Source organism: Schistocerca cancellata, chromosome 4 (assembly GCF_023864275.1).
Source record: "Schistocerca cancellata isolate TAMUIC-IGC-003103 chromosome 4, iqSchCanc2.1, whole genome shotgun sequence".
In the NCBI taxonomy this organism is placed as follows: Eukaryota; Metazoa; Arthropoda; class Insecta; order Orthoptera; family Acrididae; genus Schistocerca; species Schistocerca cancellata.
This window is the reverse complement of record NC_064629.1, coordinates 786,591,000-786,618,806: the sequence shown is the minus strand read 5'-3', so window position 1 is coordinate 786,618,806 and position 27,807 is coordinate 786,591,000. Positions and strand designations below refer to the sequence as shown.

Sequence of the window (27,807 nt, the reverse complement as noted above, 5' to 3'; positions counted from 1 at the left end):
AACACAAAACAAGTTCTGCGTTATTTCGGCAAAGTGCCATGTAAAGTAGAACTAATAACAATCGAGAACGCTCTATACATCATAGACGAAACCTGTCATACACCCTTTTGGCTTTCCAGTATTCAGCTGACGCCCATACATAATTGGATGGTTTTATGTTATAACGTACATCCTACGAAGCTATTTCTAATTAGCAGCCTATTGAATCTCCTGACGATGCGTCGCTATTGGTACGATATATTGTAATGAAATGACGTGAAACGTCATAATGGTGATTAAAGAATTTTCGTATTTAGTTATTTTCATGTTATAATTCGTTTCTTATTAAAATAGGCAGAGGAAATTCATCAACAATAAGTCATTCTTGGTCGGATTTCTTATAATAAAATGTCACTTAATAACACACAGGTGATTAAAAGCTTTCAGCAGACCATAATATAAAATTCAATGTCAGTGATTCTAGGACTTCAGCGTAGTGTAGTTGGTAGGGGCGCTTCATGACGAAACTCTCGGCAGCAGGTTCGAGACCACCTTTTTTTACCTTCGTGGATTCTGAAAGGTTGTGCAAATTTCATATAAAATTAATAAAATTATTTTCTGTAATATTTAATGTTATGTAAATGCAAGTGCGTTCTCTCTCATGACCGAGTTTGTCCAATTTTGTGAAATTTTATAAGCTGATGTCCCTACTGACTACACAGGGAATATTCCTTTCTGTCTTATAACAAATTCGTCTACATCTACATGGAAACTCTGCAAATCACACTAAAGTGCCTGGCAGAGGGTTCACAGAACCACCTTCTCAATAATTCTCCATTATTCCAATCTCGAACAGTGCTAGGAAGAAACGAATACCTATATCCTTCCGTGCGAGATCTGATTGCCCTTCTTTTATTATGATGATCGTTTCTCCCTATGTAGGCCGGCGTTAACAAAATATTTTCGCATTAGGAGGAAGTTAGTGATTGAAATTTCGTGAGGAGATTCCGCCGCAACGAAAAAAGCCTTTGTTTTAATGATGTCCATCCCAAATCCTGTATCATGTCCGTGATAATACAAAACGTGCTGCTCTTTGTTGAACTTTCCCGACGTACTCCGTTAATACTATCTGGTAAGAATCCCAGACAGCGCAGCATTACTCCGAAAGAGAACGCACAAACTTAGTGTAGGGAGTCTACTTAGTACATCTATTACAGTTTCTAAGTGTTCTGCCAATGAAATGCATTCTTTGGTTTTCCTTCCCCACAACACTTTCTATGTGTTCTTTCCAGTTTCAATTGTTCGTAACTGTATTTCCTAGGTATTTAGTGGAATTTACGGCCTTTAGATTAGATTGATTTATCCAGCAACCGAGATTTAACGCTTTCAGCACTGATGTGGATGACGTCACGCTTTTCATTATTGAGCGTCAATTACCAATGTTTGCACCATCCAGATATCTTTATAAATCGTTTTGAAATTTGTTTTGATCTTATGATGAGTTTACAAGGCGATAAACGACAGCATTATCTGCAAACAACCTAAGACGGCTGGTCAGATTGTCTCCTTAATCGCTTCTATAGATAAGAAATAGTAAAGGGCCTATAACACTACCTTGGGGAACACCAAAAATCGCTTCTGTTTTACTCGATGACTTCCTGTCAATTACTACGAACTATGACATCACTGACAGGAAAAATAACGAATTTTTTGGAAATTTGTGGCAAGTTTCAATGGGACTAAACTGCTGAGGTGATCAGTCCCTAGGCTTACACACTGCTTAATCTAACTTAAACTAACTTACGCTAAGGACAAAACACACACACACACACACACACACACACACACACAAACGCACACACACACATGCCCGAGGAAGGACTCGAACCTCCGACGGGCAACGCGTACTAGAACGTACAACTACCCCGCGCGGCTAAATCACGAACCCAGTCACATAACTGACACGATATTCCGTATGCAAGCAATTTCACTACAAGCCGTTTGTGTGGTGCAGTGTCAAAAGCTTCTTCGAATTCTAGATTTACGGATTCAATTTGAAATCCCTTATCAATAACACTCAGCACTTCGTGTGTAAAGGGCTAGTTGTGTTTCACAAGAATGATGTTTTCTAAATCCGAGTGGACTTCCAGGTGATTCATAATGTTCACAGATACTGAAGTTTTTATTTATGTACACTACAGACAGAACAGCATGAGTACTATATGAACAAGGGAGGAAATGTGCGTTTTAACAGAGAAAAATTTTAAACCGCGCGACCGCTACGGTCGCAGGTTAGAATCCTGCCTCGGGCATGGCTGTGTGTAATGTCCTTAGGTTAGTTAGGTTTAAGTAGATCTAAGTTCTAGGGGACTGATGACTACAGCAGTCACTGGGCGGTTTTTTAGGTTAGATGGCCTCGGGGAAGTACAGAAAGGGCAACAGCTTCAAAGGGTGCGGGGCAAAGTCAGGACATGCGGGAACCAAGCAGAAATCGGTACTGTAATTGTAAACTGTCGAAGCTGCATTGGTAAAGTACCGGAACTTCAAGCGCTGATAGAAAGCACCGAAGCTGAAATCGCTATAGGTACAGAAAGCTGGCTGAAGCCAGAGATAAATTCTGCCGAAATTTTTACAAAGGCACAGACGGTGTTTAGAAAGGATAGATTGCATGCAACCGTCGGTGGCATGTTTGTCGCTGTTACTAGTAGTTTATCCTGTAGTGAAGTAGAAGTGGACAGTTCCTGTGAATTATTATGGATGGAGGTTACACTCGACAACCGAGCAAGGTTAATAGTTGGCTCCTTTTACCGACCTCCCGACTCAGCAGCATTAGTGACAGAAAAACTCAGAGAAAATTTGGAATACATTTCGCATAAATTTTCTCAGCATGTTATAGTATTAGGTGGAGATTTCAATTTACCAGATATAGACTGGGACACTCAGATGTTTAGGACGGGTGGTAGGGACAGAGCATCGAGTGACATTATACTGAGTGCACTATCCGAAAATTACCTCGAGCAATTAAACAGAGAACCGACTCGTGGAGATAACATCTTGGACCTACTGATAACAAACAGACCCAAACTCTTCGACTCTGTAAGTGCAGAACAGGGAATCAGTGATCATAAGGCTGTTGCAGCATCCCTGAATATGGAAGTTAATAGGAATATAAAAAAAGGGAGGAAGGTTTATCTGTTTAGCAAGAGTAGTAGAAGGCAGATTTCAGACTACCTAACAGATCAAAACGAAAATTTCCGTTCCGACGCTGACAATGTTGAGTGTTTATGGAAAAATTTCAAGGCAATCGTAATATGCCTTTTAGACAGGTACGTGCCGAGTAAAACTGTGAGGGACGGGAAAAACCCACCGTGGTTCAACTACAAAGTTAGGAAACTACTGCGAAAGCAAAGAGAGCTTCACTGCAAGTTTAAACGCAGCCAAAACCACTCAGCCAAACAGAAGCTAAGCGATATCAAAGTTAGCGAAAGGAGGGCTATGCGTGAAGCGTTCATTGAATTCGAAAGTAAAATTCTATGTACTGACATGACAGAAAATCCTAGGAAGTACTCGTCTTACGTTAAATCAGTAAGTGGCTCGAAACAGCATATCCAGACACTCCGGGATGATGATGGCATTGAAACAGAGGATGACACGCGTATACTAAACACCTTTTTCCAACGCTGTTTCACAGAGGAAGACCGCACTGCAGTTCCTTCTCTAAATCCTCGCACAAACGAAAAAATGGCTATCATCGAAATAAGTGTCCAAGGAATAGCAAAGCAACTGGAATCACTCAACAGAGGAAAGTCCACTGGACCTGACGGGATACCAATTCGATTCTACACAGAGTACGCGAAAGAACTTGACCCCCTTCTAACAGCCGTGTACCGCAAGCCTCTAGAGGAACGGAAGGTTCCAAATGATTGGAAAAGAGCACAGGTAGTCCCAGTCTTCAAGAAGGTTCGTCGTGCAGATGCGCAAAACTATAGATCTATATCTCTGACATCGATCTGTTGTAGAATTTTTGAACATATTTTTTGCTCGAGTATCATGTCGTTTTTGGAAACCCAGAATCTGCTATGTAGGAATCAACATGGATTCCGGAAACAGCGATCGTGTGAGACCCAACTCGCTTGATTTGTTCACGAGACCCAGAAAATATTAGATACAGGCTCCCAGGTAGATGCTATTTTCCTTGACTTCCGGAAGGCGTTGGATACAGTTCCGCACTGTCGCCTGATAAACAAAGTAAGAGCCTACGGAATATCAGACCAGCTATGTGGCTGGATTGAGGAGTTTTTAGCAAACAGAACACAGCATGATGTTGTCAATTGAGAGACGTCTACAGAAGTTAAGGTAACCTCTGGTGTGCCACAGGGGAGTGTTATGGGACCATTGCTTTTCACAATATATATAAATGACCTAGTAGATAGTGTCGGAAGTCCCATGCGGCTTTTCGCGGATGATGATGTAGTATACAGAGAAGTTGCAGCATTAGAAAATTCTAGCGAAATGCAGGAAGATCGGCAGCGGATAGGCACTTGGTGCAGGGAGTGGCTCTGACCCTTAACATAGATAAGTGTAATGTATTGCGAATACATAGAACGAAGGATCCTTTATTGTATGATTATATGATAGCGGAACAAACACTGGTAACAGTTACTTCTGTAAAATAGCTGGGAGTATGCGTGCGGAACGATTTGAAGTGGAATGATCACATAAAATTAATTGTTGGTAAGGCGGGTACCAAGTTGAGATTCATTGGGAGAGTCCTTAGAAAATGTAGTCCATCAACAAAGGAGGTGGCTTACAAAACACTCGTTCGACCTATACTTGAGTATTGCTCATCAGTGTGGGATCCGTACCAGATCGGGTTGACGGAGGAGATAGAGAAGATCCAAAGAAGAGCGGCGCGTTTCGTCACAGGGTTATTTGGTAACCGTGATAGCGTTACGGAGATGTTTAACAAACTTAAGTGGCAGACTCTGCAAGAGAGGCGCTGTGCATCGCGGTGTAGCTTGCTGTCCAAGTTTCGAGAGGATGCGTTTCTGGATGAGGTATCGAATATATTGCTTCCCCCTACTTATACCTCCTGAGGAGATCACGAATGTAAAATCAGAGAGATTCGAACGCGCACGGAGGCTTTCAGACAGTCGTTCTTCCCGCGAACCATACGCGACTGGTACAGAAAAGAGAGGTAATGACAGTGGCACGTAAAGTGCCCTCCGCCACACACCGTTGGGCGGCTTGCGGAGTATAAATGTAGATGTAGATGTAGATGTAGTTGAATCCCATAGTGCTCAGAGCCATTTTTAGGAATGTTACGCGCGTCAATTTTTGTAAATAAACTGCGTGATTTTCGAGCCAAATAAAGTCGACAACTGCAGTTGGAGAGCGCTGAGAGCGTTAAATCATTTTAAGCAGCTCCACAGGTTTGCCGACAGTCCTCTGTCACGTGACGTTGGAATTCCCATCGGCGTCATAGTCAATGTTAGCTGCCTCGTCCAGTGTGAGAACGGCTTAAGACTTGCACAAACTTTAGAGCGACATGTGATTTTATTTATGGAGCCCATTCTAAGAGTTTCGTCCCATTGGTATTCTGCATTTCATCACGAGTCCTTAACAGCCAACGATATGAAATCGCACAAAGTAATGAACATTTACGACAGGCCGTTCTTTCGCGTGTCACTTCATTTAGTTGTTCCCGCCCACCAACTGCTTCCCAGTCGTTACGAGCATTGCGTTACTCGTAGTGCCTAACAAGAAAAGTCTGTTGGCAATCTCCCAGACACGTTGAGTGCATTCAAGTCTGTTAAGTAAATCACTTAACATCGGATTTTCTTCCTAATGTGCTTCGTAAACGCCAGCTTCAATCTATGAGACTACCCATTCACAACTGCAAAATATCTCAAAGACACAGCAATATAAAATACTTTTATCATAAATACTCGTATAACGTCAGGTTGTTGCGGGTACTTACACACGAATCTTGGTTGAACACCTTCACTGCAGGACTGACTGATGTGTGCCATTGTTTAACAGATATTAGTTTCGCTTGACCGTCAAATGACAGTGATGTCAGGGATTCGATACAACGCTTAAACAACGCACTATCCAAGTTCGACTGAAAAATAACGCTCATGGCACACACCGCATTTGCAAATACCGCTAAATGTAAAGCATCATTTACTAAACGCTGATAATAATAGAATTAAATTTTCTCTGCATTTTATTGTCTACAGAGCAAAGTAAAATTTCGTTCAGTCTACGGCAACTCTGTTTCTTTAACCTTCTCTAGACAGACTTCTAACTAGGCATCTATGTATGAGCATCTTCTAAATATGATGCTATTCGTCGCTCTCTGTTGCACTCTGTTGCACGGATTTTCATTTGACGAAACTGGCCTCTAAACAGGAATACAGTTAACCTGGGAATTTCAAGGGATTGTCGTAAAAAATGATAAAATTTTCTTGTGTCAACGAATTTACTGTACCATGTGGATGCTCGTTTTCCGCCTGAGTCAGAACGTCATGACGAATAGGAATTGCATTGCATTGTATGTTAACTGGGGGCCTAGCAACGACGGAGAGGCTCCGTTCCCGCCGCAGCCGCAGTATTCCACAACCCCACGACGACCACCGCAGTCCACTTCACACCTCCGCCGCCCCACACCGAACACAGGGTTGTCGTGCGGTTCGGCCCCCGCTGGACGCCCCCAGGGAACATCTCACACTAGACGAGTGTAACCCCTATGTTTGCGTGGTTGAGTAATGGTGGTGTACGCGTACGTGGAGAACTTGTTTGCGCAGCAATGGCCGACATGGTGTAGCTGAGGCGGAATACGGGGAACCACCTGGCATTCGCAGAGGCAGATGGAAAACCGCCTAAAAACCATCCACAGACTGGCCGGCTAATCGGACCTCGACACATGTCCGCCGGCGTATTCGTGCCAGGGACCAGGCGCTCCTTCCCACTCCAGTACGAATAGTAATATCACTCGTCCCCATTCCGTTCCTGAAACTAAAATGATCGTAACGCTTTAGGAATGCTGAATAATTATTTTGCATGTTGATACAAGATAAGTGAGAAACAAGTTTCATGTTTCTATTTAAGTTTCCAGAATATGAAAATTAACAGAAACTTTTCATATTCCACACAGTTTCCGCAGATATTTGTAACTTTTATTAAACTTAAAGCCACATTAGAACATGTTACCAGAGTAGTTCCAAATGAAAATGTAAGATATCTAATGAATTAATGTAAAGACGTTGTAGTGTGACACATAATGAAGTGAAGCTTTTGCTGTACTTGTATGACTGACATACAACCAAAGTGTGATTCTTTGTTTAGCAAATAGTTATTAACTAGTAGATGGCCGGCCGCGGTGGTCTAGCGGTTCTGGCGCTGCAGTCCGGAACCGCGGGACTGCTACGGTCGCAGGTTCGAATCCTGCCTCGGGCATGGGTGTGTGTGATGTCCTTAGGTTAGGTAGGTTTAAGTAGTTCTAAGTTCTAGGGGACTTATGACCTAAGATGTTGAGTCCCATAGTGCTCAGAGCCATTTGAACTAGTAGATGCCCAAATTTTGCATAACAGTGTTGTTACCGAAATAAGAAAAAAGTGGAAATTAGACGGTGTTATTCGTTAGGTATGTAAATAATTTGGCTGATTTCTATGTTAATGCAACCTTCTTCCGGTTTATAATTATTAATTTTCAGGTAGATGGTGTTAACAGATATGTTGCTTTGTACGAAGAAACTCTCTATTCACGAAAGAATTCATCTGCTCGCAGGAATTTCGCGACTACGATCAGCCAGATTTCGGAACCAAACAGACATCTACAGTTCTTTCAGCATTTATTTGTAAAAGCGACCTGGCTTTTTAGAAACTTCTACTTGAAGTGGCAATAGTAAATAGTACCAATCACGAGAATATTTTCTTTTCATGTTCCAACAGAGTCATGAAATAAGATCCAGCAGGATCATTCATTCTCATTTTAGTCAGATTTCGAGCGGTCTACACGTAAGTCAACAAGAATATTCGGTGTCCACTACAAGGACACTCCCATGTTGGGAGCGTTTTGTTAAGGGTGCTCATCCAATCCGATGAGAAGTAATGGCCTGAATTATAGACAGTTACGTCTACAGTTATAAAGGCGTAAATTACCTGCATAATTTACGTGATCGAAATGAACCACAGCCAACGGTCTTAACTCACATGCCGCCTACAGGCTACGCAGCTGGCCGTTATGGTACACTGCCGCTTCTATTTGCATTGCAAGCATTTTTCTCTATCACACGACACAACCAAATAATGCCCTTCAAAATATGAAAAGACTGTACTGTAAACATTTTTAAATGAAAGAGGTTTAAATGAAACCTCATGAATAATATTGGTGTACCCTATTCCTCAGTTGTCAATTCCAAATATTGGTTTACTTGAGAGCACCTAGTTAACTGATCCATTATTCATTTTTAGTATTGAGTGAAATTTGTGTTATTTTCTCGGGTTATGATTATGGTATAGCTCTTACTGTTCACCTAAATCCCCACGATTAACTTCGATTAAACAACGTAGCCACTGCTTGATTCTTACCTGCAAACGCGATCGAGTGTAATGCTTGTGAGACTACACGAAACGGAGTCTCATTCCTTCGCTTCCACAATAAAAGTCCTGATTTAGGTTTTCCATGATTCCCCCAAGTTGCTCCTGACAATCCCCGGACTGTTTCTTTAAAAGGACACGGCCGATTTCCTTCTCTCTCCTTCAAAAAATTCGAGCTTGTGCTCCGTCTCTAATGACTTCGTTGTCGATGGGTCGCTAAACCTTAATCTTCCTTCCTTAGTTTCCTGCGATTTCCCTAAACTTTTTAAGGCGAATGCCGGAACGGTTGCTGAGAAAGGGCATGGCCATTTTCGTTCCCCATCCTTCTCCTACACTAGCTTGTGATCCGTCTGTAAATATCTTTTCGTCGACGAGACGTTAAATTCCAATTTCCCTTACATCCTTCCATGTGTTCGAGGAACTAGTGGGTGGGTTAGGTGCTTCGGCACAACGTCATATTTGCGTGGAGCATTGAGAGAGAGTAGTAATTAAAAGGTTTCAGGGCGTAGTGCTGTAAGTCAAATAGAATCACATACTGCGCGCGAAAGCACATGACGTGTATTCGTTTAGTGAGAGGGGACAGCTATGTTGAGCATCGTACTGCGTACAAAGTCGCACGGCGGCAGGGAGCACAATTCGTCCAATTAACTGAATCTCACTAAGCTGTGTTGTGGGCTGGCTGGGGACTGTAAGACCCATTCTGAGAATTCCGCAATACTATAAAATTGAAAGCCTATGATCTATAAAGTTTGGCGCGGGTGGTCGAAGGGTGGTGTACATATTTGCCAACGTGATCGCATACAACGCCGGTATACGGATCAACTCATGAACAACCACACCAGACGACAAGCCATGTGTGATCCTCGACTAACGCATCGGAAATTAGGAAAACTTTTTACCCGAAAACGCCCGCTAGAATGATTAGTAAGAATTTACTGGCAACTGGGCTACGAGTATGGCTTGCAATACCCACATTCATCTCAAATCACATAACCGTGCAGCCAGCCTGCGTAAATGTGGCGAAAGGCACAACTATAGTAATGAATGCAAAGATTTTTTCGGTAACGATAGCAGGTCATGACTTAGCGTGAGTGATGATTCTCTGCTAGGATAAATTTGACGCTTGATATGGCAATAACCGGAGGGTTATAAAAAAAATTGTGTGAAATCTTATGGGACTTAACTGCTAAGGTCTTCAGTCCCTAAGCTTACACACTACTTAACCTAAATTATCCTAAGGACAAACAAACACACACCCATGCCCGAGGGAGGACTCGAACCTCCGCCGCGACCAGCCGCACAGTCCATGACTGCAGCGCCATAGAACGCTAGGCTAATCCCGCGCGGCGGAGAGTTATCAAGCGCTGATGTACGGTTCCTATTCTGGGCATAATCATATGGGGAGCCACAGCCTACAACAGTTTACGCAACTCTCGAGTAGACTGAGGGCACATTCAAGTGTTTAGCAAACACTTGCAAATGGGCTACATCAAAAGCATATTTCCTAATCACTTCTTGCATTACCCGGTGTTCCATTCAAGCCGATCGTAACTTCCTGACCAGTAGGATCACAAGACCTCTTCCTCATTGATCATGCATACGACATGATGGAACAACCGCAGGTGCGGGCTGTATAATCGGCGATATTCTTTCATTAACTGTGACAAAATGAGTCGGTGTAGAGGAATACTATCTCTCATGATGATTTTCATGATGAAATTGGACTCCATAATCGTCACTTCGCACTATTACTAAACTGCATTGTAGTTAGGGGAGGCTAAACTAGGTTCTTAAGGTGTAGTCTGAAACTTCAATTGGGGATAGCCCTATGATTTAGATTACACATATATATAAGATGCAACGTTTATAACATGCAAATGAAACTTCATTCACTGCTCCGGGAAATCCTGTTCTCATTTCTCACTAGTTCATATGACTGACACTGTTCTTGCAGGAGTTGAAGCCATTAAAAGGCAATGCTTTCTTTGAAAAAGAGAAGAAAAGGAAAAAAAGAAATTTGTTTGAAATAGCTTTTTCCCTGAGGACGAAATTTCTCGCAATCACAAGCTGCACAAATTATTCTTGGTTATCTCGCCATGTCAAATTACAATGAAAATTCGAGCTCTCGATGATTACTTCCAACGTCTTTGACAGAAACAGCTAACTGTCGTAACTGTGATTGGGAGACAAACGTCATCGTGGCGTCATGCTTCCAAAGATCGTATCGATATTTGCGATACTAGTGGTCCCTTTTGGAGCGTAAGCAACAAGTCGTGTTTCTCTGTAGTCTCTTAATATCTATAACCCACTTCTGCGCACAGTTAAAATTATAGCTGCTGTTTCGGTTAAAGTTATTGCTGAAAATTTTCATCTCAACAGCCTCTTTGATGACAGATTCCCTTTAGATTGATTCATAAGATAATATTTTTATCCCATGAAAGATAACGTTATTTATATTTGTGAGACCGTCTTCAGCAACAGCAGATTTTTTAAAATCAATATTTTTAATGCAATTTTGGTGTCGTAGATACTACTTGGAGACTTTACGAATTCAGTGATCGATATAGTTGCTTCCACAGTATCCAAAACTGTCCTAAACTGGGCAGAGCACCTCTATCAGCTTCTTGAGCGATCGAAAAATAGGCCTTATGCTTTGTCTACGCAAGACCCTTTATATATTACTAGATCGTAATAGGTGACCATCTGATACTGAATATGTTCGTGTTTCCATTTCTTGGAGAGGGTTAACTTGATACCTCGATCCCCATAGCTAACGATGGGATACGGTTTCATGCATGTTTTCTACGTTACGAAATTATGTATCGAAATGGAGAACAGCCTGCACCACGAATGTAGAATATGAAACAGAAACACCTCTGAGTCACCTATATGACCTGTGGCTTCCTGCTGAATGAATGCGATAGGGCGACAACGAAGCCTACACTTTAGAGTGTTGTTTAGTGGATGGAAGTCTGTAATCCTCTTCTTGTGGTGCGAGGAAGAGATATCTGCATGGTGAAGCACGGCTGCGGTCTCTGTGATAAGGGAGGCTGCAGCAAGAGCGATGAGCTCCGTGCCCGTAATTCATAAGTTAACGCACTCACCGTCAAGTAATACTATTAAGATTACAACGTCACATAAACATGCTTAGTTTGCTCAGTTACCTGTAAACTCTGAGTATACAAACGCTGATAACGTGTCTAACACACTTGTAGAATTTGTACATTCATAACGTCTTTCTTCGAAATGATGAAAAGAAAATCATAATATAATCGAAAACATCATTGAAGAGATTGTTTAGAACCAGTACGTTTCACACCATTATACAAAGATACCAATGACTCATACTGTGATAAGAACAATGAGAATGGAATTGCACTTCTCAGCTGCTTCTGAAGTTGGCTATGCAGTCATAAAAGTGTTACCAAAAGAGCACCGGAGCTACGGTTATATATATATATATATATATATATATATATATATATATATATATATATATATATATATATATATATATATATATGATGGATACACGAAAATACTGTACTTATATCACTGCAGTTACTTATAACTGCCAGTTCACAAACGTTCGGAACGATTTGATTCTATTTCTGCGTCGATGGGCAAGTCGGATCACAGGCTGCTTCACCATTTCATACCTAGAAGCTTTTCTTAATGAATCGGGGGTTTTAGGACGTCTTTACTGAAATAAATCATTTGTAATGTCCGTTGATAACAGCTAAAGCTCTCAGGAAACTCCACAAATAAAAACACTGAGATGGTGTCCATAATGTAAAATTTGTTGGTAGGAGAGGTTTGGGGGATATAACTTATTTGAGTGGACAACATCTTTTTTTTTACCCCTTATACCTCGTCCTCTAACACTTTATAACTACCTTGGTTGCACTTCGAAGTATTACTTGTGACAGGCCAAAGATGTAGGAAATAATGAAGCACAAGATGAAAAGTTGAAAAGAAAGATAAGGAAGTCAGAAAGGACTGGTGTTTATATTTGTCTTTGGAGCAGAATCGAAAGTCAGCATTATAGAGAAAGTTTTGAATACATTAAGTATTTATCCGGGCTACAGGAACAGAAAAGGGAATTATTTTCTTGTAGGAATAAATAATCGTTAAGTACAACATTCTTCCAGTGTGGTTTGTAGAATGGAAATTTAATCGCTTGAAGCAGCATTGCTGAGACAGTCGCAAAAGTGGTAAAAGAGGTTTGTACAGAAAAAAGTAGCTTAAGAAATCATACAAATGATCAGCATGTTGTAATAATTTTTGCTGCGGAAGTGTCGCCTACTGTAGCTGTAAAACTAACTTGTTCTACACCGTAGCAAGAGTTCCCATTATAACCCCGGATCCATGCAGATAATTAACTAACATCAAAGATTCACAAAGAAAATACGTTAAAAACAGGAATATAATATGGTCGTAGCTTTGAAACAACATCGTTGTCTAGAACTAGTTCCCGTCACACAGTTCATGCCAATCACCAGTGAGGAAATTTCTCAGTATAGGAATTATTCACTAGCTGCATTTTAGAGCAACAAATTATTGTTATAACGTATGTAAAGCACGTGTGTATACTTCTTCGCTGCATGCGATTAACGAACATTATCTAGACATTTGAATTGGATATCACACACATCAAACTACTACGATGACTGATTTCTCTAAATTAATGTCGGGCAGCCATATTTATGACTCTATGGAACGCAATGATGCTCTGCATTTTCGTAAGTTTTCGAAAATAATCACACAATTCCCAATATTTCTACTGTTAACTGATTTTGTGAAAGAGAAAATATGTTACTGGTGGCTTTTAAAAGCCGCTACGTGGATGAATATGACTGTCCATCGTTTTGGTAAATAATGTCATTTCTATTTATTAATACGCCTAACATAGAGTACAAAGCTAACTCTATCAAAAAGTAATGGATTTTTCGGTGCAGATCCCATTACGCACAACAACATTCAGGAAACAAAACGTTATGTTGCAATCTGATGTTGCATTATTATTATTCTTTTTTTCTGATGCCATTGGGTTCTTCTGATTGTTTTCCTGCCCGAAAACGTTTTATTACTTTACATTGCAGGAGCAGCGCTGTATAAAAATATTGCTATCCATGAATATAGTTTTATCTGCCCTAATATACGAAATAACGTTCGACCGGGAGGAACTGAAATTATTATCCCTACAACTGTGGTCGCAGAAAGGAAAATGCAATAAAAGTGGATTTCCATCGCCACTCAGGACAAACGAGTTTGTGTTCCGCCCCAGTAACAGCAAGGTTTTGTTAAAAAACAAAAAAAAGCATCATTCGCTGCATTAGAGCCGTCGTTAATTCGAAAGACGTACGCAAAAGCTGTGTAAATGGGCGTTTTCAAAGCACTTGCAGTTTTATCGAATACTGGTATACTTCTGGCAGTTTGTCAATTCTCTTCGTATATCAAATTGACAGAGAATGAGAGAATGAAGTTAAACATTTGGGTGAAAGGATATGATTTGATTTTCTAAAGTTAGCTTCGAAGAAACTGTATTCAAAATAACACTGTGTAAATTACGTTGTAAATATTTTAAAGTTAAATAAAAATTTTATTTTGAATATGGGCGTTTCATCTAATTGATTTTAAAGCCAGGAGCCCTTAAAAGTTGTTTGTTAAAAGTGCCGACACACACACACACACACACACACACACACACACACACACACACATATATATATATATATATATATATATATATATATATATATATATATATATATATATCACTCGTTATCATCATTTAATACTTTTCATTATATTTCTTTTTAAACGCCCCTGCCTTGGTCCACACGATTTTGTTGCCTTACAATTCCTTATATTAACTAATACCAAATGTTCACTTCCGTCACCTACATTTTTTCAACACTGATTTTCAAATTAGTGGAAGGTATTACGTCTCATAGCGTAATTTGAACATTATTATTATATTCTTATCCAAAACTAGCCTGCAAGATTTGCGCATTGTATAATACGTGAATGCCATGTAGCGCCGTGTTTATATTAAATAATAAATGTTGCGAAATTATCCTTTAGTAGGGCAAAGTTATCTGTGAAGCTTATCAACGGACCTTTTCATAGACTAAATGTGTACGAACCCTCTACGTATTTGTAAATAGAGACCACATGCAACAGGTACAGAGCGGAGGCCATGATGCAAAGAGTATGATCCAAGTTAATCACTTCTGAAAAGTTTCGATGTTTTATTATCACTTTCTGCTAGATGAACTGTTTTGAATTTACCCTATGCGTCTAAATAAAACTTGAAAACTGAAAATATTTGAGAGATACTGATACCACGAAGAATGAGGACGTTGACAGACATTTTTAAAAACAGTTATTTAAACACCATGTCGTCGACTTCATGAAACGTTTAATCGCCTTAGCTCTGATTCCATTCGTCCCAATCTGCCGTCTTCTTCATTATCCATACGTTATATAGAACTTGTTATCAATAAGATGTGAGCCAGTATGTGGTCGATTTAAGCTGTCAGTTCCAACGAAAATTATTTAAATGTTTTGTAGAAGCATTTCTATTTTTATTAGATCGTCGTACTCGTACGCATTTGAAGGCATTGTGCTGAGGCTTCCCATTTCTGCATTGTAACATAAAACTTCAGTGGTTATATTGGTTCGTATTATGAACTTATTGCTACTTTTACAATGCCTGCACTTTTATACACACAAATATTACGTTATAGCTGAGTTCAATAGTATTAAATTATATTTGAGCTGGCTGCTGAACAAAAGGCCATTTCAGAAGACTGCACGTCATAAAAATCTTTCAGTGAATGAATTATTCGAGAATTACGTATTTGCAAACAATATAATGCTACAAAATGTTCAAAGTATTCGGTAGCAAATCGTGTCGTTCCACCTAATAAAAATAAAGTTATCGTTGACGATTTGGCACTCGACGAGATTAATGCATGACCACACGTTTGATGAAAAAATCTCTAGTTCTGAGCTTGGTAGAAACATCTTTGACACTTAATTTCAACGTTGCCATCCGTCACCCGTCATCCACAGAAATGTGAATACTGCAAGAAAGAGCAAGTTTACTGAACAGTGTTTTGAAGAAACATTACCAATGAAGCAATTTAATTAAGAAGCTTTTGAGCACTTGAATAAGGAGCGAGACGCAAAATTTTTAGTCATTAGTTTCTGTTTCCTAGATACAACACAAATATTGCTTCTCATGAAATATAGTGATTCATATCCTATTAGCTGATAACAGGAGAGCAGCAACATTTGGAATCCAGTGAAAGTTAATGTTTACCTAGCGTTTAAATAAGTTACTGGAATGCTAAGGGCGATATTTCGGCAGGTGAACACATAGAACTCCACTTGAGAGTAAAGAAGTAACAGTAACTGTCAGCTATGAGAACCTACGAAAATATTTCAAGATACCTTAACACGAATATCATTCAATGATCAACCTGTTAGTATCTCAGATCACGTCACTAGTCATTCTGTAAGAAGAAACATCCTCTCATAGAAATTAAATTTCTTCGTGCTCGTAATGACTAATAAGAAGCGAAGAAGGAGACAGGAGACTCAGTGGCAACTCGGTCGTAATTTCCTCACTACTTCAGACAAAGCGCTGTCCATTGCTATAATATTTCTGCATCAACGGATCCACGCGAGGCTGTTTCAAAGCTTTCATTCCTTCCCACAAAATAGCTATGTTTTTTGTTTTAGCTTTCAGGCGCAAGTTCCATATACAACATATTGGAAAAAACTGGAACACCTGGATTATTACTAATTTTATACGCATGAATTCCAATGAATATCAATAACAATTAATATTTCAGGTAAGTATGGCCGGGCTGTAAATTGTAGAAATGCACTGCAGAAAACTACTTTAAGTAATGCTTTCAATAGAAGATGACACTTTTAGTTCCAAAATATTAACAAACAATAAGGAAACGTAATATGGCGTATGAAGCGGTCGTTGCAGGAACAAACATAAACAATAGTTACGGGCTTGGATTTAGTAAATTAAATTTATAAGTCTTATGACATAAAGAGTTTCTGTTCCACTATTTAGAACTGTTTCACAGATTTTGGGTTGACGGATCTTTGACTGTTTTTATACTAAAGGAAATTCGTCAGTATACGTTAAGTATTGAATAATATTTTGCAAATCGTTATATCACTGAAATAAATTTAATGGTGGAAACTATATAAGAACTGGACTGTATAAAAGTTATTATTATCCATAAAACTGTCAGTACTAACGGACAAAAAACATCCTGTTTTAGAGACAGCTCAGCTGAAAACCAGAAAAACACGTTATACTGCTCCAAAATATGTTCTGCAGATAATTACAAAGAACTTGTGTGTGAAACATACACAAAGGAATATTCTCGTAGCCTTTTTTAAGTCACTGATATGCGTATATACAAAACGCGTTTATAGATATAACAGAGTGCATGGGACTGGAAAAATACAAAACCCGTTATTTTTTCAGTAGGTCACACTGCTAAAGGAAAAAACAAAGAACATTGTGTACGGTGGAATGTGTAGAATACACAAAGTCATTTTACTAGCGTGTGGTGGTCGCTTCTGTTACAAAATATAACTGAAAACTATTTAAGGAACAATAGAATGTGGCGGATCCAGCGTTCTTTCAGAAACTGAGAAAACTTTATTTTTCATACATCGAAATTCACTAATTCCAGGGATCGCATGCCTTAGATAACAATATAATAATTTACATCTCACCCTCTAGAAAACCGTGCCCACTGAGTACTCAATATTTGTATGACGCTGTACAGCATTCATTTTCTAAATTAGACATCTCCTGGAATACATGTCACTTTCTGAAATAAAAAAATCGACAAGTTATGCATAAAGCAAAACCGTTATACATACATGGAAGTACTGGTCATGGTTTTTGCAACATATGAATTTTCACGCTAATATGTCATTTTCCTCTTTGCTAGTCGTTACCGGTTTACCGTTCACAAAAAAACTGGTCTTTCATCTTCGTTCAGCAAACAGGCACATATCAAAGATAACACAAGTTATTGACTCGCCACCATTACCTTCGCGTCCTTCGCATGAGGAACATATCTCTTATCATTGCAGCATTAGTGTATTTAACAACATACGAGATTAAGTATCTAAAAATCTCCGAGTAATATTGTACGTGAATGATATAATTTACAACATAGTTGTGCTATTGTGGTGAACCGTGCGGGCTATAAAACTTCATATCCGCACGATAAATTTTGTTGATGATTTTAGCTGAGCAGAGAGACTTTGCTAGCAATACATTGTGGTGGCGAACCCGTCATACAATAAAGGAAGGCAAGGCATTGCCGTTGCAGTGTCGCTTCATACAATCCGCGGCTTAACGGAGCTCCCCTAGCACGCCAAGAAAGCGTGTCAGCGTTCCGGCAGTTTATAACCCGCATTATTTACTACGAGCTAATAAATGACAGCGTCTCGCTACCAAGTTAGGGGAGCTGCAGCATGCACTACATCAATTACATCGTAATTCCCTACTAATCCCGAATTGCCTAATACGAAAAGGCAAGAGCAATATGTAATGGCATTTATTACCGTATTTATTGTGACCTGTTTACATCGTTCTCAACGAAAGTAGCTAAAAATTAAATAAGTTTGCCGACGTAATGGGTCATCCTTTCATTACTTTTTAAGCTACTTCCTAACTTACAGCAATAAAAAGAATATGAAAGACTATAGTAATGTGACAGTAGCAGCTTCAGCAAAAAGAAAGAGAAGCGAGTACAACATCAGTATCGCATATAATATTGTTTGTGAATCATTAATAATTAAAACATTGTTTTCCGCATGTTAGTCGGTTGGTTGCTTATGCTCTCACCATCATCCGACACGTAATATGAATGCCAGCATGGGACTCAAAATCGTAGGAAAAAATAAAGGATATGAAAGTCACTGGAGAAAAAAATACTCCCAAAACTTTTATCAGGAACTTCCATGTACCAGATTTTAATATTTCTCCGTGAGACACCGATGACACCACAAATTTCCCAAAAAAATCGTGAGCTGCGGAGTAAATTTGGTGCCTGGAGGTTAATTATTTATTCGGTGTTACATAAACGTTAAACGTAGAGGACCTGCAAGACGATACTCACCTACGAGAAGGGCTGCGTGAAGAGTAGAGGAAACACTCGGAAGCCAAATAGGATAATTTGCAGGAACAACTAAATACCTAAAATAAACTGGCTGGACTGGCGTCAACCAGTGTAACTGTAATTATGAATCCTGAAATAAACACTCTGTCATCGCACTTAGGAACAAGCTTTACCTTTGTCACCCTATCTTTATACTTTTCTGCGGGAAAACCATAAAGGCACATACAAATTACTCAGTTTCAGAAGATGGGAGTGTTATGCTGCAAACACTCGCTGATAATACAATGTATGGAGTTCTCTGAAGTTTTGCAGTGACATTTAACTGTCGAAGTGCGCCACACTCTGAATCTGATAAAAACAGTTGGTTGAAATATGTGGAAGGCTTATCTGTAAGCTTAATTACAGATTTTATCATATATCTCCGTCATGAGTAACTTATTTAATATTAAGTGCCTATTCTCACTAGTACTATTTCGTCAGAAATAGGGTTACGTAAATCTCGAGTCATACTTAGGTAACGAGACACTCTCGTTACAATTGTCACTTATTCGGGTCCCGTACAAAGAGATTTACTAGTACATCAACAATTCATTCGAACTCTGAATCAGATACGTACTTGTACGGACTCATAGACATCAGTGGCATCATTTGGTATCCATGATCAGGAATCAGGAATGATAATACTCAGTCCATGTGCGTGCGTGAACGAGTAACGTTTACATGCATGACGATGATAAAAATGGTAGGAGATAACAGCGAAATGTAGAAGAGGAAGGTCAGTGGGAAAGCATAATGAAGTTCTCGAATTGCAAAATTCCTAATTGATTAGAGTCTGAAATACACGACTAACAAACGAGTGAACGAGTGGTTTGACTAAATAATAAAAGGAAAAACAACAAAACTTCGTTGTAAAGATACAAAAGACGTTATTTTAAATCTTAGATTATCTTCAGTTCAGACTGTACGACGAACAAACGAATCGGCGAAAGTTCACATTTCATTTCTTGGCGTATAAACAGATATCTGAATTTTCGTGTTTATTAACAGTTTTACTAGCCAGGAAATGACTGGTGATTCAATATTCGCAAGTTTACTCGCTGTCTATGTCGGATTGACGAATGTCTAAAAGCAAAATTAATGTTTCAAGGTCAGCGAGACAAAGTTGAATTTGGTTATTGTTACTGTTATTAAAATTTCGATATGTTGCCCAAAGATCTGACATGGAGCAGCATTCTTCACAAGTTGATTTCAGAACAATATAGATATACAACAAGGAATTGTTACGTGACGAACCATACAGTTGATATACACGACTTTTTCTCTCACCCTAAAATGACAGTGTTGTGACAATAACGGCATCAGGCTACACACAATTTTGTACGAATGCTAAATCTATGACTGGTAAGAACAATCTGTGGGTTCCAAGTACGGGAAAATTGCCACGGAAGGGAAACATAGGAAAAGAAGGGAATAAAAGTTTCGGTAAATGGTAGATCGGTAATTGGCGAGGTGCAGATGAGGCGTAGTGGCAGAAAGGAGAGTGGACGTACCTGCGGCGGAATATGCGCTACGCCCACAGCGGCTGTGGCTGCGGGGCGTCCCGGGGGAAGCGTGCCGGCGGCGGCTGGCGCGCCCTGGCGCTTCCGCGGCCGCGCGCGCCCTTCTTGGCGTCGGGCATGGCGAGGCGCAGCTTCTGCCAGAACAACCGGTCTCCCCACTCCACGACGGTGGCCGTCTTCAGATAGAGCCGCAGGTCGGGGTCCAGGTCGCGCTGCGACACGTCGCCCAGCGAGACCACCACCAGGCGGCGGCGGCGCTCCTTCAGCACCTGGTGCAGCGCCGACTTGAACTCGAAGCGGCACCACTCGGACTGTACGAAGTTCTTGGAGAGGACGACGACGGTGCGCCGCGACGATTCGACCGCCTCGACGACGGTGTCGGCGATGTAGGCGCTGACGTTGAAGTCGCGGTAGTGCAGGCACAGCCGGAACGGGGGGTCGCCCTGCTCGAGGCCCGGCGCCAGCACCTGGCTGACGAAGGCGTCGTCTTTGACGCTGTAGCTGACGTAGGCGTCGAAGAGGCGGTCGGCGTGGTCCTCGTGGAAGGAGGCGGTGGCCTCGTAGCAGTTGCGGAAGCGGCAGCGCGACGTGGCCCAGGCGCGCAGCTGGCGGCGGTAGTAGAGAGCGGCGGAGAGCGCGGCCACGGCTGCGAGCAGGCCGGCGAGCGCGAGCAGCGACAGAGGCAGGTAGTCGTGCACGTCGCGCCGGCCCACCGCCTTCGTCACGCTGGCCACCAGCGCGGCGCACGTGGCCGCGTCCAGCTGCGCCACGGCCGGCCCCAGCGCGCACACCACGGCCGACGCGCCCTCCACCTTGCCGTAGTTGGCGCGCAGCCAGCTGCGGAACTGCCGCGTGTACTCGCAGTCGCACGACCAGGGGTTCCCCGCCAGCCCGATCTCCACCAGGTACGGGTTCTGCGACAGCACCCACACCTCGAATCTAGTCAGCTGGTTCCCGTCCAGGCGCAGCACTTGCAGCTGTTTCATGCGCACGAAGGTTCGGTTGTTGATCCTGCGGAGTTCGTTGTCCTGTAGGTACAATTCGTGCAGGTTCTCCAGTTTCTCCAGTTCGAAACCTTGCAGCTCCCTCAACCGATTTTTTTCTAGATGTAAAATACTCAATTGCCACAGACCGCTGAACGTGTTGTTATATATGGCCTCTATGTTCGAATTATTAGCGTACAGAATCTTCAGATTTTTTCTTCCGATGAAAGAGTGGCTGGATATTTCTCCGAAATTATTCCCGTCTATGTAGACCTCTGTGGCGTCCATCGGGATGTTAACCGGCATTTCGGTGTAGTCTGCATTCGTACAATCGACGATGTTAGCGGCCCAAGACTCGTCGTGGTAACAGGTACAATTGGGCGGGCACGTCATCTCGCAGTCGCACGCGTCGAAGTCGCAACAGTGGCACAGGGCGAAGCAGTGAGTCTTGTACGTACACAGAAACTGTGACGGCTCGGCTTCCACCAGTGGTATGTAAGTACGGTGACGATTGTAGATGAGCTTGCAGTATATGCTCTCCAGATCCTTGACGTGCGGGTGCTGGCGCAAATGGTCGAGGCTGTTGATTCGCTGGAGCCACTCCATGTCGCAGTCGCATTGGAACGGGTTTCCCCCTATGTAGAAGCTAGGCAGCGGCTTACCGTCTTCTATCGGTGACAGAAGCATAGCGTTCAGTTCCATCGTCACAATCTGATTTGCGTACAAGTCTACCCTCGTGAGGTTAACCTTCTTCAAGAAAGTGTGTGGCTCGACGGTGTGTATCAGGTTATCGTTTAGAAATAACAACTCGACACTGTCTGGAATCGAAGCTTCAGAGATGTGCGTTAGTTTGTTGAAGCTGACGTCCAGCGTCTGTATTCGTAACCTTTCTTCCAGTCTGTAGTGGTTGCCGAGTTCTTCTATGTTGTTTTTGTGCATGTCGAGCCACTGTAAGCTCATTGGGACGAGAGCGTAATCGAACCAGCTTAAATTGTTGTCAGATATATTCAGCCACAGCAGACTGTGCACATTTACGAAGAGGCCGTTAATATCTGTCAGCAAGTTGGCATCTAGCCTAATGGCCTGCAAATTTTTGCTGTCATCAAATGCACCCTGTTCGACATGTTGTATTTTGTTTCGCGCTAGATTGAGTATCTGCAAGGACGGGAGTTCGTCAAAAACGTTTTTACTTATATTCGTGAGATGGTTTCCTATGAGCCGTAAGCCGTACAGATTATTCATCCCAGAAAATCCCGGATCGTCTAAGTCTTTAATGAGATTCTCCCCTAAATCTACAGTTCGTAAGAGACGCATCTCGTGCAAGGCCTTTGGAACAGATGCGAGCGCGTTGCCGTTCAGATTCAGATCTTGCAAGCTGCTACAGTTACGAAATGCCTCAGGGTGAATATCTTTAAGATGGTTGTTGTCGATAGAGAGAAGGCTCAACACAAACAATCCGTTAAGTGCATATGCATCCAGCTGACTGATTTTGTTGTGAGAAAGTGACAAAGTATGTAGGTTGTTCATAGGAGAAAATGTGTCCGCAGGTATAGCTTCCAGTTCATTGTGGTTCAGGTTAAGTATCTGTAGGGTGTACAGATCACGGAAAAAAGACGGATCTAGCTTTGATATCCGATTATGCGACAGGTTTAGGAGAACAAGTCGTATCAGTCCAGAAAATGTTTCACTGTTGATCCAAGCACTAGTCAGTTCGTTGCTGGAAAGATCTAAAAGAAGCAGGTGGCCAAGGTTAGTGAAGAGTTTCGGAGCAAGCACACTAATGGAATTATTCTGAAGATGTATTTCTTTTATTACTGACGAACAGTCGAGGAAGAGCTCAGGGGGAAGTGCAACTACTCCATTATTAGAAAGGTCAAATACCTGCAGCGATTTGAGTCCTCCGAGCGCTTTGTCGGCAACGGTAGTGATGGAGTTGTCGTGGAGAAGTAGAGCTCGTAAACGCCGGAGAGTGCTGAAGCCGTTCGGTGGCATCAACACGAACTGATTAAATGATGCGTCCAGCACTTGGATATCGAGTCCACACGGCGGTTCCTTGGGGACCTGTTGGGCGGTCTCCGGCGCCTGTTCGTCTGGAGAACTCATTAACGGTTGAGGTACGGCCACCCTTTCGCGAAAGCCCATCTCAGTTATGTCCTGCAGCCGGTTCCAGCTGACGTTTAGCGTGACCAACGTTGTCAACGGACAGAAGATGCCGTCGGGGAAGGACCAGATGTTGTTGAAGCTGAGATCGAGTCTCTCGAGCTGCGGCACGGGGTCGAAGCTTCGCGGCGACATCTCGAGGCTGAAGGCGGGCCAGTCGGAGTTGTGCGTGCGGACGGTGAGGTTGCGCAGGTCGCGGAGGCCGGCGAGGGCCGCCGAGGGCCACTTGGCCAGCTTGCAGTAGTCGACGGCCAGCTCGCGCAACCGCGACAGGTGCGCCAGCCCGCGCTCCTCGACAGAGCTGCGCCACCGCACCGACGCGTCGCACTCCACGTGCAGCGACGTCGTGTGTTCGGCCGGGATCACGCTGAAGTTGGTCGTGTCGAACTCGCTGTTGACGGTGCGCAGCTTGCACGTGAGGGCCACGTCGGCCGAGTCGCGCAGCCGCTGCCACTTGCAGTCGTCGGGCGCCTCGTAGCGCAGCGGGGGTGGCGGCGGCGGCGCCTGCTCGGCCACAACCACACCCACGGCCAGCAGCGCCAGACTGACGGCCACCGGAGACGGTGCCATTGCCCTGCGGCCGCAGCTTCACCACAGTTCACCTCAGCCGCCCGTGCGTGACCGCCCACTCAGCCACGCACGTCTCCAGCCGCGTGCCGGCATTTTCGCACAGTCGATAAACAGCGTCTTCCTTCGCTCGTTCTTACGAAATGGCCTCTAGAATTCGTGAATCTTCTTAGTGGACAGCTATTTTCTGCAGACGGCAGCCTCTTGCTCGCAGTCAGACCGCCGAGGACGCGACTCGATCGCGTCCTCCCATTACGCGGCGGCACGGCGCTCGGGTGCACGACGGAGAGATAGCGCGAGGAGCTGGATGTATACCCCACACGTCCGCCGCCTTCGGCTCGCGAGCCGAAACTGATGCTGCTGCGTGTCAGGCTACTGCGGGTTCTCGCCGTGTGGAAACTGTCGGAGGGTGGGGGTAGGGTAGCGGCCCGACCCGACTGCGCCCGAAAGCGGCCGAGCGCCGGGGTGCACTTCGCGCCGTCAACATTCACTCACTCCGCTGTGACGCTCAGCTTAGGCATTTGCGCCGCGTCACTTCGGGGTTACTTCGCTGCCGCGAAATCACACGCTTTAGGGATCTTTTTTCCCTGGAGACGCTAGAGCATACTCTTCTTTCCGCGAGAAAATGCTTTTCCAGTTCACCCTTGCGAATGGGTCCGCGTATATGAGGAGAAAGAACTCACGAGCGAGTGCCTCTGCGCTGTTTCTCCTTCCCTTGTAACTTCGTAACCCAGTAAACAACACAGATATGCATTTAAAAATCAGGCCGCGTGCAAATTACGTCTTATGTGGTAAGCGTCTGGTTGATAACGGTTTTCCTTTAGTTACTTTTGACGTTCACTGATTCAGGACAACCGAAGTATTTCACGTCCGATTGTCCATCAGCACGAACTTCCGTTTTGAACTGCACTTTCCACGGTATTGGTGTTTACTACGACGATGTTATTATGCGAAATACCGGGTGATCCGAAAGGATGTATATATTTGAAAACTGAATAAATCACGGAATAATGTAGATAGTGAGGACCAAATTGACACACATGCTTGGAATGACATGGGGTTTTATTAGAACCAAAAAAATACAAACGTTCAAAAAATGTCCGACAGATGGTGCTTCATCTGATCAGAATAGCAATAAGGTGTGTGTGGTTTGAGGTTTCCGGGCGCTAAGCAGCAAATAGCAATAATTAGCATAACAAAATAATACAAAGCAAAGATGATGTTCTTTACAGGAAATGCTCAATATGTCCACCATCATTCCTCAACAATAGCTGTAGTCGAGGAATAATGTTGTGAACAGCACTGTAAAGCACGTCCGGAGTTATGGTGTCTTTCAGCATCCCTAGAGATGTCGGTCGATCACGATACACTTGCGACTTCAGGTAACCCCAAAGCCAATAATCGCATGGACTGAGGTCTGGGGACCTGGGAGGCCAAGCATGACGAAAGTGGCGACTGAGCACACGATCATCACCAAACGACGCGCGCAAGAGATCTTTCACGCGTCTAGCAATATGGGGTGTTTTTTTTTTTTGGTTCTAATAAAACACCATGTCATTCCAAGCATGTGTGTCAAATTTTACCTCTCTATCTACATTATACCGTGGTTTATTAAGTTTTCAAATTTATACTGACTTTTTGATCATCCGGTACTTAAATTAAAGAAGGCTGACTATACATTTCTAAAATCACCCACAACCATGAAATGTTTTGAGTAAACGAGTCAACAGTAACATTCAAAAACATTCGTAAAACGACTATTTACTGTAGACAACAACTGAGCTTTGCTTCCCGATAAAAGCTGGTCGTGATGACATACATAGTAATGAAAGAAATAGTCGGAAACATCTCTTCTCTCACTTTCTAAAAAATTCTAATACTTCTGAACAATTAGGTTTTATTGCATGAACAGGTTTTCGAACCTTTTCAGGTTCATCTTCAGATGGTTTCTGGAGGTTACATCATTGTTTCTAACATAATGCTAGGTGCTGGCTTGCGGCACCCAGCATTGTGCTAGAAATAGTGATGTAACCTCCAGAAACCATCTGACGATGAACCTGAAAAGGTTCTAAAACCTGTTCATGGAATAAAACATAATTGTTCAAAAAAGTGACTGGTTGCAGTTTTATGTAACTTATTTGCATTCAATTAATAATCACGGGTTCTAAGGTATCCGTAATGGATAAGCTTAATCTAATACTTCTACATCATGTGTGACGTTAATTTTCCTTTAGATACCAAGTTCACATGTCATCACATAACTAACGCTCCGCCATTAAGTTACAAAATGCTTGCCACTTACAAACGTGTACGGGCCAGCGATCGTTATTAACGGTCGTATTTCTCTGTGTGGCAACGCAAAGGGCGTATAAAGCCCAAGAGGGGTATATCACATACAATACAGTACAACAGTTATCTGCGAAAATCAGTTTTTTGTAATGACCCTTACGTTGCGACGGATACAGTAGAGAGTTTCACGTGTGTTTCAACTGGACAAAGCCAGTCGTCTGCTACTGGTTTATTTCTGCTATAAAATAGTTAATTTAGTGTTCGGAAACTGCACTGAATTCAGATATTGTAACTAGGGATAACGTTACACGTCAGCTGATGACAGCATACGATGTACGAGAATATGGTATCACATACACACTCTTGTATCACTGTACTGTACCGAGTTACAAAAGCTGCCGAGAGATCTTAGAACTAAAGATGGGTAGTGTCTTATAAGTAAACATGTAATACCTAAGTACGTAAGGGTACATATTAAAAGACAATAATTTGTCTACATTACATATCTAATAAATATGTAGATATTATGGACACAGCTCTTACATTTTCGAAGAGTTCTTACAAACATATTTTTCTTGTAGAAAATATTATATTTATTTCGTAATCGATTCATCTGATTTTCTTACATATTATTGCTGTCACATAAATGAAAGTAGCTCTAAACCAGTCAGCCAGTATATCAGTGAAGCTTTTACGAAAGTTTAGGGTTAACAGCCTCACATTAATCATTCGTGTACGTTGCCACTGTTTCTTTTTGTGCAGCAAATGGTTCAAATGGCTCTAAGCACTATGGGACTTAACATCTGATGGCATCAGTCCGCTAGACGTAGAACTACTTAAACCTAACTGACCTAAGGACATCACACACATCCATGTCCGAGGCAGGATTCGAACCTGCGACCGTAGCAGCAGCGCGGTTCCGGACTGAAGCGCATAGAACGGCTCGGCCATAGCGGCCAGCTTTTGTGTAGCATCTTTTACAAGTGTCATGCTTTGAAACATTTCACCTCAGTCTCAGTTTTGAAAAATTTAAGGTACACAGTAATCATTTGCAGGAGGAAACCGAAAGTAGACGATTGAAGGCATATAGCTTGCAGAAATCATGTGTACTAAGGTGAAGGTGCAAGCTCTCAAAAAACGTCTCGGACCTTAATATAAGAAACGTGACTTACACACATAGCTTTCTGCTATCTACATCTAAACCACATAACCAACTTAGATGACTTATAGTACGACGTCCGCCTCCTCCCCTCCACCCACGCTATCAGCATTATAACACTAAACCTCTCCATTATGCACAACGTCTTTCTTGTAACGTTTCTCTATGGAGTTTGATGAACATCTCTGCCATATTATCTTGCTTCCAAAGCGATCCCTTGACAAAAGGAAAAAGGTTAGTTCAAATGGCTCTGAGCACTATGGGACTTAACATCTGAGGTCATCAATCCCCTAGAACTTAGAGCTACTTAAACCTAACTAACCTAAGGAC

At 42.3% G+C, this 27,807-nt stretch overlaps 1 protein-coding gene across 1 annotated transcript in view; it reads right to left on the bottom strand.

Annotated features, from left to right (window-relative positions):
* The window catches only part of LOC126184430 (toll-like receptor 6), a 347,148-nt gene extending 323,116 nt beyond the window's left edge, over positions 1-24,032 (bottom strand). Inside the window, exon 1 of the mRNA XM_049926821.1 lies at positions 20,311-24,032. Within this exon, the coding sequence (XP_049782778.1) occupies positions 20,328-24,032 (3,705 nt within the window). The 3' untranslated portion in view covers positions 20,311-20,327. The remainder of the gene's footprint in view (positions 1-20,310) is intronic.
* Between the last annotated feature and the right edge of the window lie 3,775 nt (positions 24,033-27,807).